Source organism: Dendropsophus ebraccatus, chromosome 4, assembly GCF_027789765.1.
Source record: "Dendropsophus ebraccatus isolate aDenEbr1 chromosome 4, aDenEbr1.pat, whole genome shotgun sequence".
In the NCBI taxonomy this organism is placed as follows: Eukaryota; Metazoa; Chordata; class Amphibia; order Anura; family Hylidae; genus Dendropsophus; species Dendropsophus ebraccatus.
This window is the reverse complement of record NC_091457.1, coordinates 142,042,829-142,060,789: the sequence shown is the minus strand read 5'-3', so window position 1 is coordinate 142,060,789 and position 17,961 is coordinate 142,042,829. Positions and strand designations below refer to the sequence as shown.

Here is a 17,961-nt window from a genome sequence, read left to right as displayed (position 1 = left end):
CCTTTGCTACTAGACAACATAGACTCAGAAGACATTACTAAACCAGAAGCCAACAAGAGGCAAAAATCACAAAAAAAGGAAACTGCAAACAAAGCCAAAAAGCTGAATACCGACATAAAACCTGAACCAGGTGATTATATTAGGGTTTTAATAAATTTTTTATTAAAGCAGAAGAAAATGGTTAAGAAATACAGCAGGACTAAGTGACGTCCAAAACACGAACATGTACATAGGATAAAGTGAGCCTCTGTAACACAGCATGTAAATAAACATAATCGGATGCTCCATAAGCGTAGTTCTAATCTCACAGGAAGACAGTCCTGGAAATGCGCTCCAACAGGGAAGAATAATATCAGTTGTCTATAGAAAAGGCAAGTCTTCCAACTGAGTTCTGGTACTTTGACTCCAAGGGGTGGAGTAACTGAATGACAAGCCCTTGAGGAGAGTGAGGAAGGGTCTATCTACATGTCGGAATACCGACAAGTGAAACACCACTGAACATCATATAAGGCATCACTTTACATTAGAGAAACCTGAGTAAACCTAGAAGAAAAACAGAAAGAAAAGATGGGCATAGAGCCCTTCAGATAAGTAAGAGAAAAAGAGGGGAGAGAAGAGAAATAGGGGCAGAAGAGGGAAGGGGGGAGGTAGGCGGGACATGGAGGGAGGGAATAGGGAAAGGAATGAGGGACCACACCAACTGGAACCTACCCCAGCCAGGCTTGCAGATCAGAAGAAGCCCTAAACGTATCCCAGGCAAACCAGGTCTTGTCGAAAAGGGCAGGTTTGTCTGAGTCATCTGCTACCAGTTCCTCCATACGCCTGATCTTGTTAAGAGTTTCCATCAACTCCACTTTAGAGGGGGGACAGGACTGTTTCCAGTATCTCGGGATGACCGCACTGGCCGCCCCTAGAAAATGCCTGAGTAGGCCTCTCCTGACCAGGGGCAGGGAGCCCGGGATAAGAGACAGTAGGGCGATCTCAGGCGAAGCTGGCACTGATGTAGAACATACTTTGTTATAGAGTTGGAAGACCGATGTCCAGAAAGGCTGTATAATAGGGCAGGTCCACCAAATGTGAATATAAGTGCCCAGGGCTCCACCACACCTCCAACACAAGGGGGGAGGCAGAAGGAAATACAGCATGAAGCCAGTCCGGACAGCGGTACCATCGACTAAGAATTTTATAATTACGCTCCTGTATCCTGCTGGAAATAGACGTCTTATGAGTAAGGAGGAAAATCTTAGAGAGATCATCCGAAAACGTCTTATTCAAATCAGTTTCCCATTGCAGGATAAAGGAGGGTTTCAGGTCTGTCTCCAAATTGCCCCTCAGCGCTCCATAGATCAAAGAAATTGTGTGGGTAGGTGGGGTCGACTGGATGCAAAGGCGTTCAAAAGGTGTAAGGTCTCTGTGAATCTGAGATGCAGGGGCAAGTGTGCTGAAATAATGTTGTAGCCTATTATGAAAGAGCCAAGCTCCAGGGGAGGGTGCCGGGTCAGTTTTGGGGGGGTGTAAGCGGGCGCCCACTAGGACTTGATAAAGACGGGGCTTATCATGCAGGGGGATCCCCAGTATAGAGCGAGTGTCTTGGTCCCAAGCAAGTTGGGGATTGCTATATAAAGGAGTCAGTGGTCAGGGCCTAGATGACAGCCCCTGTTTGTGAAATGTGGAAGAGGGTCTATCCATTGGGGGTAGCCAGGGTAGTGCAGAAGGGCACGCGGGGGACTGGGCTGATTCAAACGAGACCCAACGCTTCGTGGTATGGTGATGGCAGAGGTCCAGAACCCTTGTAACTACAGTAGAGTAATAATAGAACAGGATATGTGGGAGACCCGTTCCTCCCCTGTCCTTTGCCCTTGCTAGACTCTGGTACCTGACGCGGGTCCCCCCCGGGTCCCACACAAAACGGATCATAAGAGATCTGAGCTTATCCAGAAAGGCTCTAGGGAGCGCCATAGGCAGGGCCTGCATCAAATACAAGAGCCTCGGCAATATATCCATCTTAAGTGCCGCCATTTTACCGAAGCGAAAGGCCTGACCAGGCTTTCAGATCTTTCTCAATAGTGCGGAACAATGGGGGGAAATTGGCCTCAAAAAGGTTGTTGAGGTCCGAGGTGACCTCAACCCCTAGATACCGAAGGCTCTGATTCTGGACTTTAAAAGGAAATTGATTGGCAATACACTGGAAGTCGTCACCGGACATAGACACATTCAAGATCTCGGACTTATGAGTATTCACTTTATAATTGCTGAGCGACCCAAACTCCTCAAACTCAGCTAATATCGCCGGTAGTGAGATGCGTGGGGAAGTAATGTATAAGAGCAGGTCGTCTGCGTAAAGTGAGAACTTGTAAGTGGATTGTCCAAAGGTCAGGCCAGGAATAGAGGCGTTCTCCCTCAAGGCCACCGCCAAATGCTCCATTACAAGAACCTATAGGAGGGGCGAAAGAGGGCAACCCTGTCTTGTCCCGTTGCAAATGGCAAATGAAGAAGACAGGGCGCCATTCACCCTCACCTGCGCAGAGGCGCCATTGTAGAGGGCCAGTATGTAAGAAAGCATAATAGGTCCCATTCCCAGGCCCTCAAGAGCCAGTTTCAGGAAGTCCCATCCGATCCTATCAAACGCCTTCTCAGCGTCAATGGAGAGAAGGCAGGCAGGGATCTTATGTTGTTTGGCAGCGGCCATAAGGGAGAAGGTCATGAGGGTGTTGTCCCTGGCCTCCCTCCCAGGCACAAAACCAACTTGGTCATAATGCACCAGGGAGGGAAGCAAGGGACCCAGCCGCATGGCGAGGATCTTGGAAAAGATTTTGATGTCTATATTAATCAGGGAGATGGGGCGGTAATTGTCACATACCTCCCTATCCTTTCCTGGTTTGGGAATTACGGAGATGTGTGCCCTAAGGGCCTGAGGGGGAAAGCTCGATCCCTGGGGGATAGAGTTGAAGGAGGACAGCAGCGGGGGGGCCAGAGCACTCCCAAAGGTTTTGTAAAAACGGGCAGAGTAGCCGTCTGGGCCTGGACATTTACCGTTTTTAAGATTTTTGATGACCAAATCCAACTCCTCTCGAGAGATCGGCTCTTCCAATGCAGACCAGCTATTGTCAGGGAGGGTAGGAAGTTTATGATTAGCAAGATATAACTTAATTTTTTCAGACAGTTGCGGGGCAGGGAGATCAGCGTATTTGTTTTTCAGATGGTATAGGGTTTCGTAATAGGAACGGAACTCCTCCACTATCTGGCTGGTAGTATGTATTTTCCCCTTAGTAAGAGAGTGTAGGGAAAGTATGTAAGTGGAGGGTTTACGTCTATGGAGAGCTCTCGCAAGCCATGACCCACTTTTGTCAGCATACTCATAGTAACCTCTATGTAACTTATCTCGTAGGCAAGCATATTTCTTGTCTAAGCATGACAGGATTTGTTGCTGCGTCGTGGAGATATGGGCCTGCGTGTCAGGCTGATAGGATCGTTTGTTTTGGGCTTCTAATGTGGCAAGCTCCTGAAAAAGCCTTTTGAGCTTCAGGGCATTCGCTTTTTTAAGGCGTGCCCCATGCGCCATGAAAACTCCCCTAAGGGAACATTTCAATGCCTCCCACTTCATGGGAGCGGCAGTATCATCTGAGCGATGCACCTCCACAAATGTGGAGATTGTGCTCTGGATCTCCTTTAGGCATAACACGTCTTTTAGCAAGTTATAATTTAGCCGTCAAGAGAAAGGTCTAGGGGCGAAATTACTAAATTGCAAACTGGAGAGAACAGGCGCATGGTCAGACCATACCATTGAGTCTATGGAGGCACTAGGAGCATATGACAGTAGCGGGTGACTGACAAAAATCATATCTAGCCGACTGTAAGAGGAGTGAGTTGGGGAAAAGTATGTGTAATCTTTGACGTCTGGGTGTAAGACTCGCCATAAATCTACCAGATGTCGGGAGTGAAACTCTTTCCTTAACCTACGGAGCGCTGAGAGAGAGGACCTACCGCTGGAGGAATCGTTGTTCGGGTCCCAGATCCAGTTAAAATCGCCTCCCAGTATCACCAGAGACGTCCCAGCAAACTCATCAAGTTGCCGCAGAAAGTCGATGGCAAAAGACACCTGCCCCTGGTTAGGAAAATAAGCAGATGCAAGGGTGAGCTGTTGACCCGCGTACATAAATTGGAGAAACAGGTAGCGACCGGATTGGTCTCTTTTAATTTTGAGAACCTCAGGTTGAAAAGACCTATGGAAGGCTATGGATACTCCCTTACTTTTAGCCTCATCGTTGGTAGAATGATACCACGTTGGGTACCATTTATTCAGTCATTTAGGACATGCAGAGGTCTGAAAATGTGTCTCCTGAAAGAGAGCAATAGAGACTCTGCGCTTCTGCAGGTAATAAAGTATTTGGCTGCGCTTCTGAGGCACATTTAAACCTTTTACATTAAAGGTGCATATAGAGAGAGTATCCATAGTCTTTTACTGTGTGGAGGGGGGGGGGGGAGAAAGGGGAAGAGAGGGAAGAAAAGAGGAGGGAAGGAAAGCCAGGGAAGGTACAGAAAGAAGAAAAGAGAAAAAAAAGGCCGGCACGTAGAGAAGTGTGCCAAGCAGAACATAGCAGACAACAGCTGCAAAGTGGTGCCCAACACATGCGGCCTAAGGCAATCCAAGGCTGTTAGAACGTGGACAGCCGGCTGTCCACTAACCCTATGAGGGGCAGTGAGAGCCAATACAGATAGAAGGACAACCATCAGAACCCAACCCACAACGCCCGCCCCCCCACCCCCCCCATAACTGACACCAACTTAACACAGGTATAATACTCAACCAGCTTTCAAGTGAGCATGGCCATGATCAGAACCATGCATAACAAAAGAAATAAGAAAAAGAAAAAAAATTGGGAACCCGCGACTCGGGCTGCAAGGCAACACAGTGTCCAACCATCTTGGAAGAAGAAAAACTCAGAGCTAGGCTCTGCTCGAGCTTAAATAAGGGGCCACTTGCATGCAGTAACGCCAATTCAGGTGACTGGGCTCCTAGAAGAGGACGAACCGGAGGAGCGATTCTTGCGGGCCACAGCCTGCCATCTCTCACGTCTCGGAGGATCCATCGGGCACAATATAGGTGGCCAATCCGGCAACGCAATCATCGGCAAGTCCAAAGAACCTATGAATGTCGGGAGGTCCCCCAGATGTCGGAACACGACAGATTTACCCTTGAACCGCACAATCAGCTGGAAGGGATATCCCCAACGATAAGAAATTTCTTTCTCTTTCAGGACGGTAAGTAGGGGTTTCAGGGCCCTGCGGAGCTGGAGCGTGCGGCGGGCCAAATCAGGCAGGAGAATAACTGGTGCGCCATCAAGGTCTAATGGGCCCTTACTTCTGGCAGCCAACATGAGCCTGTCTTTTACCTTGTAAAAATGGACCCTGCATATCACATCACGGGGTGGTGCATTGTCTGGAGGCTTGGTGCCCAGGGAGCGATGGACTCTGTCCATTTCCACCAGTTCAGTGTTGTCAGGCCCCAAGAGCAGGGTGAAAAGGCGTTGCACCGTGGACTCCAGATCCGGTGGCAGCACAGATTCAGGGATGCCCCTCAGGCGTATATTGTTCCGCCTATGGCGGTTCTGGATATCTTCCTGCATGGTGAGGAGGTCAAGAATCTTGGCAGAATGATCTTGCAGGACCCGGGTATGTAAGTCCAGTCTGTCGTGTATGTCTTCCTGTTGTTTGTCTAGCTCCACCACCTGTTGGCCTATGTGGCGTATCTCCCCTCTGATGGCGTCCACCTCCTTTTTATAACTGCTCTCCAGGCGCGTGACGCAGTTCTCAAAGTCTGTCTTTGTGGGTAGCGCCTTGAGATAAGATTTGAGGTCCCACTCCTCGTCCGATTCCTCCACCTCGGAGTGGTGAGAGCTGCTCGAGGGGACCGGAGACACAGTACCTGCAGGGTCCTGAGACCGCGCGGTGGTGGAAGCGCGGGTGCCGGCGGCCATCTTAGGTCCCGTGCTCGCTGGCGCGGTTCTCTTCTGACCGCCGAAAAAGTTCTTAATCGAGCCCGGATTGGAGGCAGAAGAGGCTGAGCGGGTTCCCCTTCGTTTCCCCCGGTTCATGGGGGTGAGAAAATAGTGCTGGTTGAGCTGAAAGGGGGTGCAGGGAGGCCGTCGGGCGCGGAGCTAAGTCTCAGTGCGTCCTCACTCCTCCATTAGCAAGCCACGCCCCTTAATTAATTTTTTATAATGGAAGTCAATGGAAAAATGGATCAAAACAATGCATCCATTTTCCTTCCGTTTTTGGCAAAAAAAAAGAGCGATTCCAAAAATGTTGTGTGAACCCAGCCTAAGGCGGAGATCATACATCTGTTTTTCCATCCGTTTTTTGCAAAAGCGAATGAAAAAAAAAAAAAAACTATTGCAAAAACGTAGTGTGCACTCAACCCTAGAGGGATGTTTTACAGCAGGCACAGGGGCCATTGAAACCTGTAATCTGGAAATAACTCATTGGTTTATATGGGACAGCATTAAAGGCATGTTGTGTTACCTGTGCAGTGATCTGTGCGCAATAAGGGAAGCTGTGACCCTTTGCTATCTACTATTCATTGCAGAGGAGACTTTTGACAAGTTTTTTCCACAGAATTGCTGGAAGGACGGATGGTTACAGTAGGACCCCCCCCCCCCCCCCAATAGCTTATCATAGAGGGGGGCCTGTTAGGTTGTAAGGAGTAGTCCAAAATGGCAAACCCCTTGAAAGGGACAACCAGGGATTTTTTCTTACCCTTATGGTCATCTGTTGGAGAAAAGTCATATGGTCACACATGACAGTCATAGAGGTCTTGCAGTATGCCTTTAGAATCAGCTGTAAATGTTCTCTATTCATTCTTCATTTAGATGAGGATAGAAATACAACATCCAAGGGGAAGAAAAGAGTGGCGAAGAAACCAAAAAGCGAAAGCACCAAGAAGGTGTCTAAACATGAGCAGCATAGACTGAGTTCTCAGAAGTATGTAGGAGCACACGTATCCATTCAAGGTAAGTGACAGTAAGTGCAATAATGGAGTGACAGATCAGATCTCGTCATATGTAAGGTGTGTTACACACACAGGAGGACTGTGGAACGCCCCACTGGAGGCCAAACGAATCGGAGCCAGAGCATTTGGTCTTTTTCTGAGGTCTCAGAGGACCTGGACCAGTAAGCCCTTAGATGACGAGGCCGCTGACAAGTTCCGGAGAACATGTGATGATTTGGGCTTTGAGTCCCGTTATATACTGCCGCATAGCCCATATCTTATGAACCTGGGCTCACCAAAGTCAGGTAATGCCTAAAATTACTGCACAAATTTGTTTCCTTATTTGTATGCTATATTCTTGACATTTAAAAATATATTTTTTTAAAGATGTTTTTGAGAAGAGCCGTGCCATGCTGGTGGAAGAGCTAGAGCGGTGCCAGAAGCTAGGTCTTACATTATACAACATTCACCCCGGATCCCATGTCGGAGAAATGCCAGTAAGCAAGTGCCTGAAACTGATCGCTGATGGGATCAACCATGCCCACTCCCAAGTCCCTGGAGTTACAGTGGGTAAGTAGATTTTTCACATTAAATAATAGGAGAAATTAAGGTAAATGTACATCCGCTTTAAGACTTGCACATGGATAGAATGGAGCCAGCGCAGGGAAGCCGGTGCCGCAGTTCGTGGTCCAGTGCAACTCTATTTCCAAACCCCCGCCCCTCTATGAAGTGGTTCCATTAGAATCAATAGAGCTGCATCATAGAAGGGAGGGGGTGGGCCAGTGCCTCTCCCCCGGCGCATTCTCGGGAATAGAACGGTGCCGTACGTGGGAACCAGGGTCCTTTTTTTGAACCGTGCCGTTCCATCCATGTGCAAGATTTAAAGGGAATGCTTTGATGGTACATTTGCTTTAAACCCATTCACCTACCTAACCGGCCATTCCTTTGGCACCTGCTTACGTTTTTTGCGTAGTACTGTATGTAGGTGTGAGCTACATTTTCTATGTACGTGTATATGTGTAATCTATCAGATGTTCTTCTCCTCTTTCTGGACCTTGCTTCATCATCTCATGTCATTAACCTTTTTATTATTCTGTCATCTGCCCAGTGCTAGAGAACATGAGCTGTCAGGGCAGCACGGTTGGAGGTCGCTTTGAGGAGCTGCGGGGTATTATTGACCATGTCAAGGATAAGTCTCGCATTGGCGTGTGCCTAGACACATGTCACGCATTTGCTGCTGGTGAGTCTTATGTTGTCTATATCCTCTCTCGCTCCCCTATCTTGGTTGCAGATGGTGACGTGTTGCTGCTTTTGCTCTTTGTTTCAGGGCACAACTTGTCAGAAGAGACCGGCCTCCAGCGTATGTTAGATGAGTTTAGTAAGACTGTGGGACTTTCTTACCTCAGAGCTGTCCACCTGAATGATTCTAAAGGTCAGTCTCTCTGCCTGCCAGATGTTTCATATGAGAAATTAGCTTATCTGTAATTCATTGAGAAATTCACTAATCACTACCCACCTGGTAATGTCGCTTTGCCCGCTGTGCTCTTAACAGTGACCAGTAGGGGGAGTGCTGTCACTATACTTGGGCTTTCCCCACTGTGGTTTTCAGTAGAACTCTGAACAGTTGCTGAAATGAAGATCCAACTTGTTGCTTTCTTTAAAATGTTATGTTATACAAATGCATTACATTGTAACTAGAGATGAGCGAATTTACAGTAATAAAATGAAGCGCTTTGTTATCTCTGCAATCCGCTCATCACCCCTGGCTGCCTTTTAACTGACTGCTACTCCGTGCCGCTCCTCCTGGGAAAAGCTGGATCCATTCCTGGGAAACTTCTTCCAGTTTTGCTTATCTCTAACCCACTGCTACCTGATCAATTCCGGATCTCCTCCAGTGCTCTTCCACATTACCGCCTCTTTGCTCTGACCCCTGAATTTAACCCCTTCACTGATAGCTGCTCCAGGCATCCAGCACTAGTACCAGCAACAGCAGGTTTGCAGCCACCTGGGGAGTTGAATGTAAAGGGAGAGTTAACTGATTAACCCCTTCTTTACTCATACAGAACACCTTACCTACCTTATTTTTGGATTGTGAAAGGAATCATCTGCGTTTCAGTTATTCCTTAGGGGGAAAACTTGCTTTGATATATGAGTGATTTGGATTACATAGAAACATAGAAGATTGTCTGCAGTAAATAAGCACTTTTATTATCTTAGGATAGATATATGTTTATCCCAGGCAGGTTTACATTCAGTTACTATAGATTTACCAACCACATCTGCTGGGAGTTTGTTCCAAGCATCTACTACTCTTTCAGTAAAGTAATATTTTCTCACATTACTTCTGATCTTTCCCCCAACTAACCTCTCACTGTGTCCTCTTGTTCTTGAGTTCAGTTTTTTACTAAAAACACTTCCCTCCTGAACCTTATTTAGTCCTTTAACATACTTAAAGGTTTCAATCAGGTCCCTCCTTTCTCTTCTTTCCTCCAGACTATACAGATTCAAATCCTTAAGTCTTTGCTGATATGGTTTATGCCTCACACCCTCCACCATTTTTGTAGTCCATCTTTGGACCTTTTCTATTTTATCAATATAATTTTTTAGAACTGGACACAGTGGGGGAGACTTATCAAACATGATGTAAAGCAGATTTGGCTCAGTTGCCCCTAGCAACCAATCAGATTCCACCTTTCATTTTCCAAAGAGTCTGCCAAAAATGAAGTTGTTGCAAACTGTCAGTCACCAGAAATCCACACATGATGACGGTTCGAGGTGCTCACTTGCTGTGATGCAGGCAGTGTGACTCTGCAGTCTATGGCGTGGGATCTGTATTACAGCTCAAGTCCCTGTATAGCAATAATATTAAGCTATAGATATGATACAGAGACTGATATCAAGAATTACATTTACCTTTCACGAACAACAGGATCATCTAGTGTTTAAATCCTGTTTCTGAGCTGAAACAGGATCCGTGTGTTTAACTATAGATATACAAATAGAGACAAAGCTGTGGCTCTAGAGTCTTTAAAGTGAGTTTATGGAACAAAACCTTAAGAGTCAGACGATTAGTGAATCGATAAGCCGAATATTCCAGGAGGGAAAAAAAAAAAACCTCTGACGTTCCTGAAAAACACCAGTTATATTATAAAAGAAGAAATCTAGCACCAGGGAAGTTCAGGTTTTTATTCGAATGGATATACCCATGTGGACATTTAGGGCAAATTCACAGGATATGAAATAGTATAGGAATGCCCTATAGATGCGAGTTAAATTTTACACCCAATTTACGTATTTTATGTCCCTCACATATAGGTTCATGGGAATTATGTAAATGGTTTCCGCAACTTGGGAGTTATTGGCAGCCATACTGTTTGCACATTAGGTATATACAGGAGCCACAGCTCTGACGGACAGATGAACACCCTATCCTTGGCCTATCCTGATAGCTGCTTATGCTGCAGTACACATTATCCCAGTAAACTCATCATTGTTCTCTATAGAAGTCTTGGCTCCTCCAAAATAAGGGCCGGTCTTTGCAGCTGGCTCCTTTCTGTAGGTTTTAGAGCGGTCTAGTAGTCTGGTGAATCACCATTACTGCAAAGTACACTAATAATCTGTAGTAAGAGTAGAAGGCTAAAAACAGACATTGTATATCATGGATGGATGATTATTCCCCCATAACATACATACTGTACATTGCAATTAAATTGGTCAAGGATTAAGGATTTGTTAGAGAGCAGTACGGGGGTGGTGGGGGTGTGTGTCTTGCCCTTAGAAGATGAAAGTCTATGTAATATCCACCCTGATGTCTGCATATGGCGGGGTAGCAATCCCATAGGCTGGAGCGGTCATCATAGCTTGGAGCGGCGCATTTTCTGATTACTCCTTTACTTACATAATCCTTGTCTCTGGGCTCTGTTAATGTTTTATGAAGGATTTTTTATGGTGTAATAACATCTCAAGAATCAGATACAAAAGGCAAAGGTGTGACCCTTTTATGATCCTGCCAATGGGGACTGGTGCAGAATTGGTGGAAGGATTCTGTATCTATAGCTAGAACGGATTGGCCACAGTGCCTGCTGTTGGGTATGTACCGTTACTGCATGGAAGGACTTTAAAGGGGTGGTGTCACAAAGCAAAGAAGGTATAATCAGATATTTATATATATATATATATATATATATATATATATATATATATATATATAAAAATAAAATATCTTACATCACCATGGACCATTTTTCTTCCTTACGCATGAACTGTGACACTTTCCCACAATCCCTTGCATGTGAAGTGAAAACCAACTGTCAGTACTAAAGAGAGAGATCACGTGACTGTGGTTGAACTGAGCATGTGTGACCCAAGCTAGCGGATGCCTGGTGGGTCGTAACGAAGGGCACAACAAAGCAGGCGCATGGTGGGATTAGTAAGTAGTAAGAAATGCATGTACATTGGAAATATGTTTCATTTCAAGGGATTGTCTGGGATAATATATATTATATGTTGCCGGGGCTTTGTCAGGGAGATATACGTACCTGTCCTTATTTGTCCCGGTCCGCCCACTCTCTGTCTGTAAGAAGCGTCACCGGATGTTTTGAAAATGCTGGCAGTGAGTGAGTGTCCTGCGACCTGACAGCCGTGGCGGGTTGCCCCCCGCTCCTTTGTTTTCAATTCGGCCACGGGTACAGCATGTGACCTGCGCCTCTATTCATTCCTATCGAGCCGTTGGAAAAGGCCGAGTACTGTACATTCATTCTCTGTGGATAGGGGACAAGTTATTTTATCTTGGAATAGCCCTTTAAGATGAAAAATAAACACATTACATTGCATTAGTTCTTAGTACAACAATGTACACATTTTAGAAGCATTACTGCCCCTGATTTCTAATAACTTCTGCCATAACCACAGGCGCAGTCGGCTGCCATCTTGACCGTCATGAAAATATCGGCAGAGGTCACATCGGAGTAAAAGGGTTCAGGAAGGTGATGAACGAGCCACGATTTAATGACATTCCCATGATCCTTGAGACACCTGCCAGGTTTGTGCAGCTCTACTTTATCTTATTAAAGAGGTTCCCAGGGATTTACATATTGCTTTTACCTGCTTTATCTATGAAATTAAAGAAACTCCTTCCTAAAAATTTTGCACAGTACTGTATATAAATGCAGTCCCCGAGCCAAGAAAGTCTGTAGACCTGCTGCACCCATGCAGGGTTATCTTTACAGCCACACCATAGACTTTTCATATGAGTTTATCAATGGTTTTTGGGTAGGCTTATGTGCAGTATGTATATCGCTCAGTTCCTGATATCTCCATTCAGTGACTGCACTATAAAAGGGGTACTCTGGTGGGAAAAAAAAGTATTTAAGATAAACTGGTTTCAGATTTGTAATTTACTTCTATTTAAAAATCTCTGTATGTTCTGCAGGAAGTGGTGGATTCTTTTCAGTCTGACACAGTGCTCTCTGCTGCCACCTGTGTCCTTGTGAGGAACTGTCCAGAGCAGGAGCAAATCCCCATAGAAAACCTCTCCTGCTCTGGACAGTTCCTCACATGGACAGAGGTGGCAGCAGAGAGAATTGTGTCAGACTGGGAAGACTACACAACTTCCTGCAGGACATACAGCAGCTGATAAATACTAAAAGACTTTAGATTTTTAAATAGAAGTAACATAAATGTGTATAATTAATGACGCCCCTTGATTTGAAGGAATTTTTTTTACTGGAGTACCCCTTTAATGCTGAAACAGATGAAAGCTTTTTATATACATCCCAGGAAACTTCCTTGAGGTGTTACGTACCTTTAAATGACTACGTATTTTTAGACAAGCCTTTCTTAAAAAAATGTTTGCGTTATGTTTTCCTCCACCAGCCCTGTAGCTGCAGCCAGGAGACACGTGGTTCTTGGCACTGGGGACAATATACAGATGCTAAACAATAGGAAAGTAGTATAAATCTATGCGGATGACAACATTCATTGTTTTCCTGTAAAACCCGGCACACAAATACTACAGTTTGGCTAAGATGATTTACTAAAAGGGGTTATGTGGCGCCTATTCTTACTTCTTTTTGGATCACTAGGATTAAAATGAAAGTCATGGAACATTTATTCTCCCAATTGTTGGTGGCGCTCCCCATCTAGCAGAGGTTTATGAGTGTACTACAAGTATCTATGGTTGGTTTGAGGTTAGATTTACATCACCTCCAAGTTATTCCATTGTCCTGCTTCTTTATAGAACAATTAAAGTAACAGTAGTGCAATTTGCCTACCACCAACAGTGCCCAATGGGCCCCATTGACTTTAATAAAGTTCATCAGATTTCCCGGTTGGCATCTGACATTTTATATAGCTCTGCATACTACAGTTTTTAGTCAGGGAATTTTGTTGGAATCTGACAGGCTTCAGTCTGAACCTCAGATGCAGATGCGAACCTAGACCAAGCAACAAGAGGTAATAAGAATAAATATGCATGTGTGTGCATCTGTTTTTGATCCGTTTTTTTTTTATTATGGAATTCAATGGAAAAATAGATCAAAACAGATTTTCCCTCCGTTTTTTTTTAAACTTAGTGTGAACCCAGCCTTAGCACGAATTTCCTGTGTGTTATGATGGGAGGGGGGTAGGAAGTGGAGATCACAGGTGACCAGATCAGTAAGAGGAGTACAGCATTTTATTTTATTTCTTCTTAGTCATTTTATTTTTCTTAGGCCAATTTCACACATAACGGATCCGCTGCAGATCCCTTGCCTGTCGTTTTCAATGAAAATACATACTCGCAGCGTAAGTGAAAGCTCCCTTAACCCCTCCCCCCGCTGGTTGGTACGTAAATTACCTGCTCCAAGCTCCAGCTTGCTTCGGGGGTTCCCGGCTTAACGTCCCTCTCAGCCAATGGCCCCCCCTCCGCCACTGAATGGCTGAGCGGGACGTCCAGACACCAGGAGCCCGCGAAGCAAGCTGGAGCTTGGAGCAGGCAATGTATGTACCGGCTGGTGGCGGATTAAGGGGGCTGACACTTACATACTCGCAGCGGGATATCAATCCTGCTGCAAGTATGTATTCTCATTCAAAATGACATCGGCAGCGGATTTCGCTGCAAATTCGCAGTGTGAAATCTGCTGCGGATCCGTTATGTGTGAAACTGGCCTAAACATAATAATTGTATCCACTTTTAATAATGAAGAATTTTCATAATTTTTATTAATCCCAATTACTCCCAAAAAATGGAATCTTTTCCCCCTGCCTTTATGAATGGGCTCGTACAGAATACACATCCATGTCCTCTTCCTTGTCTAATAAATCATTTCCACCATTTGTCGCTCGGCTGCCTCCTTCATTAACATTTCATATAGGAGAAACCTTTCTAAACGCGAGACTGAACCTGGATGAAGAAGTGGACGGGTGCGTATATATATATATATATATATATATATATATATATATAGATCGGCAGCCTGTAATTTCACCTCCAGGTTTGATCTTCAGTCCCAGCAGGAAGCTGAACTACTAATCTCCTTACAAGTAAATCCAGTCTGAGATGATGCTGTATAGTCATTAGCAAAGATATCAGGGGTGGGGGCGCATGCAAATGAGCGGGATGATTCTAATAATAATTAAAAGCACAACATGTTAAGTATCAGGTTGTTATGGCGATGGAATGCTAACGGTTAACCCCTTCACCGCCGGTGCAGTAAACAATAAGAACGCCTCTGAAGATGTTTGTATGTAGGCTGCTGCTAAATATCACTTTGCTAAGTTGCTTGTTAACATTGGATTTTATATAGTCTCGGTTTCTTAAGCTTGGTTTTGAAGGGTTTGCCGAATGCATAGTGTTTCCTTAGCATGTGAATTACTCTTAAGCGTTATTCCCAGCTCAGCACGTCATTGTACGGCTGCCCGTTATACTTATGGGTCTTAAAACAATCAAGTGCATGCTTGCAGTGCGATAGGCTCTTTGTTACCTGCGTACATATGTGCGCACCTGCTGAATGTGTTACCATGTGAATTCTTCAAGCCAGTTGCTAGTGTAATGTATAATTAGCCCAATGGTGCACCCACATCTGCCATCTGTGCACAGCCGTACTTTATTGTGATCATGTCGTGGGAAGGCCAGGGAGCCCTACAGATCCAGAGCGAAACAGATTTCAGTTTTATTAAATTTCTATACAATTATTTTTTATTTGCCGAGTCTCAGCATAGTTAAGTTTTACTATCACTTTTGACATTTGAAGGTTTTGATTGGTCGGGGATCAATAGATATAGCTAGGAGGAATTCCTAGACAGCTGCTTTGTATGACTTGTTGAAGGCGATGGGCTCCATAGACTCATAACAGATTCCCAATCAATAGACTGGAACAGCACTAGGGATGTTTGAACATCAGGAAATCTTAGGTTCGATTGAACTTAAACCTTGTCGAACCTTCCAGACTGTACCCGGGCTGTCTTCTCCTCCCCCACAGAACTGGAAGGCATCGGTAATCAAATGCGGAAGTTTCAACAAGGTTCGAGTGCTAACCTAAGATTTCCCGATGTTCGATCATCCCTAAACAGCACCAGTTGGTACAGCAGAGGATTTCGAAAGAAGTGCACGTCTCACCAAACGGTCTGGAATCAATCCACAAAAAATAGCTCCGGAGACAGTACTTCAAGTAAAACAACCGTGATTCTTTATTCACATCCTACTATGCGACACTTCAGCTGATCCTCAGCCTTTTTCAAGGTCATGACAAATTTGTTTGAAAAATTCATTACTAGTGGTAATGTCCATTGTTGGCACTTGGTTTAGGTGGTCACACCGGTGCAGTTTAGGCTGTCTTTGGCTGGTTCCTGAATTGCTCAGATCATTAGTACCAATTTCAGAACAGATACTTCCTGTACCGCCACTCCGTTCCCCGGCCGCTTTCTGGTCTGAGCGGGGACCGGGTTGTGAAGTGTGAGGTCCACTGAGCCAGTCAGCGGCCGAGGCAGGACCCCACTATGGCCGCTGACTGGCTGAGCGGACCTCATACTTCACAACCAGATGCCTGCTCAGACCAGGAAGCGGCCAGGGATCGGAGCGGCGGTATGTGGGTAGGTGCATGTTATTTCTTTTATCCTCCCCAGCACAATCTGTCCCCCCAAACCACTTGTACCTTTGGATAGCTGCTTTACATCAAAGATCTGTCCTGGGGTCCGTTCGGCAGGTGATGCAGTTATTGTCCTAAAAAACAACTTTAAAACTTGCAGCCCTGTGCCGTGGCCTAGAGTATCTGTGCCCTAACTTTGCACCACCCCTATGTCCCTCCTCCCAGCCCTCCTCATCATTAGGATTGCCATTGGCAGGATTTTTCCTATCCCTCTGCAGTGAACACTGCACAGGTGCCTTAACGATCCAGCCCATGTGCCGTGCTCACACAGCTGATGAATAAGAAAATACCTGCCTGGAGCATTCCTAATGATGAGGGGTGGTGGTGCATAGTTAGGGCACAGATACTCTAGGCCACGGCCGTTTGGCACGGGGCTACAAGTTTAAAAGTTGTATTTTAGGACAATAACTGCATCACCTGCCGAACGGACGGCAGGACAGATCTTGGATTAAAAGCATCTATCCGAAGGTACAAGTGGTTGGGGGGGGGGGGGGACAGATTGTAGATACAGAGTCGCTTTAAGGAGTTTACTGTTGCCTACCTTTTATATTTTTTATTCCATTTGAATCCACTTCTGGCTCAAAACACTAAATGGGGAAAAACTACCTAAAAACTGCAGCGTTTTACTCAAAACTGTAGTGTAAAGCTCCCCTACTAGTTTAATATGTAATTTAGATTGTGAGCAGAGATGAGCAAAACTACAGTAAGGACAGGGACTGGTATAAGCGATGACAGTCTGTGTACAGTGCTACATTATAAGTTGGTGCTACAGAAATGAATTGCATACATTAAATAACAGTAATACCTTTACTTCCCTCCAGCCCTCATTTTGAAGACTATTCAGCTGAGATCGATCTCCTGTATTCGCTCTGTGAATAAGGACGTCAGTAAGTGACATCACTAAACTGCAATAAAGCGTTGTACTACTGAGATGAATTCCTTCTAGACTGTCAAGACGTGCTGCACACTTACAAAAAGTTGTGGAAATTATTTCAGTATGACATTCAGGACTCCATGTTTACAAATGACAGCCGGTATTGTTTCAGGGTGAATATACTGTAGATGTATTATTGCTGAGGTTACACCTAATGTTCATTTTGTTGCCTTGGGGCGATGGGCTGGACAACCTGTGAGCTCAACGCTCCACTAATCCGCACTAGTATGATAAGAGCTAGAAGCTGGATGGTTGCTAGGCCAAAGACGCCAACATTTTCTTGGCACTTTTTTGTTCTCTGGTTATTTTCTATAGGCATGTAAGGCTGGGTTCATAATACTTTTTTTGCAAAAAAAAAAAAAACATATGGAAAAACTGATTGACTGACTTCATTTGTTTGCTTTCGTTTTGATCCGTTTTTCCATTGACTTCCATAAAAAAAAGGCTTAAAACGTGTCAGTTTTTTTTTACGTACACAAAAATGTGGTTCACCACGTTTTTGTGTACATTAAAAAAGGATGTGTTTTGTTCCTTTTTTTTGTAATGGAAAATGGAATGAAAACCGATCAAACGGATGCACGCAAATGCATCAGTTTTTCCATCTGTTTTTTGCAACTGATGAAAAAAAACGTAGTGTGAACCCAGTCTAAGATTATTCATGGAAAAGGATAAAAAGCATTTTGAATCATACTCTTTTATGTGGCACAGCTGCGTGATCCACAGCTAAAAAAAAAAGTCACGTCTTGTGTGCCTTGTCTTTAGTAGTGTGTGCTTCTATTTTTCTTCACCTTTATGACTTTTCATTTTGCCTTTTTTTACTATAACAAGGTTTTTAATGTTTGTATGTTTATAATAAAAGATGTTATTATAATGTTTCATTAGAAGGCAAATATTATTTACTAATAAAACTTAAA

General features: G+C 44.8%; 1 protein-coding gene across 1 annotated transcript in view; it reads left to right on the top strand.

Annotated features, from left to right (window-relative positions):
- Positions 1-17,961, top strand: part of LOC138788874 (uncharacterized) — a 27,169-nt gene extending 9,208 nt beyond the window's left edge. Inside the window, exons 8-15 of the mRNA XM_069967247.1 lie at positions 14-130; positions 6,870-7,010; positions 7,084-7,293; positions 7,376-7,558; positions 8,097-8,228; positions 8,316-8,420; positions 11,900-12,029; positions 16,935-17,961. Of these exons, the coding sequence (XP_069823348.1) occupies positions 14-130; positions 6,870-7,010; positions 7,084-7,293; positions 7,376-7,558; positions 8,097-8,228; positions 8,316-8,420; positions 11,900-12,029; positions 16,935-16,992 (1,076 nt within the window). The 3' untranslated portion in view covers positions 16,993-17,961. The remainder of the gene's footprint in view (positions 1-13; positions 131-6,869; positions 7,011-7,083; positions 7,294-7,375; positions 7,559-8,096; positions 8,229-8,315; positions 8,421-11,899; positions 12,030-16,934) is intronic.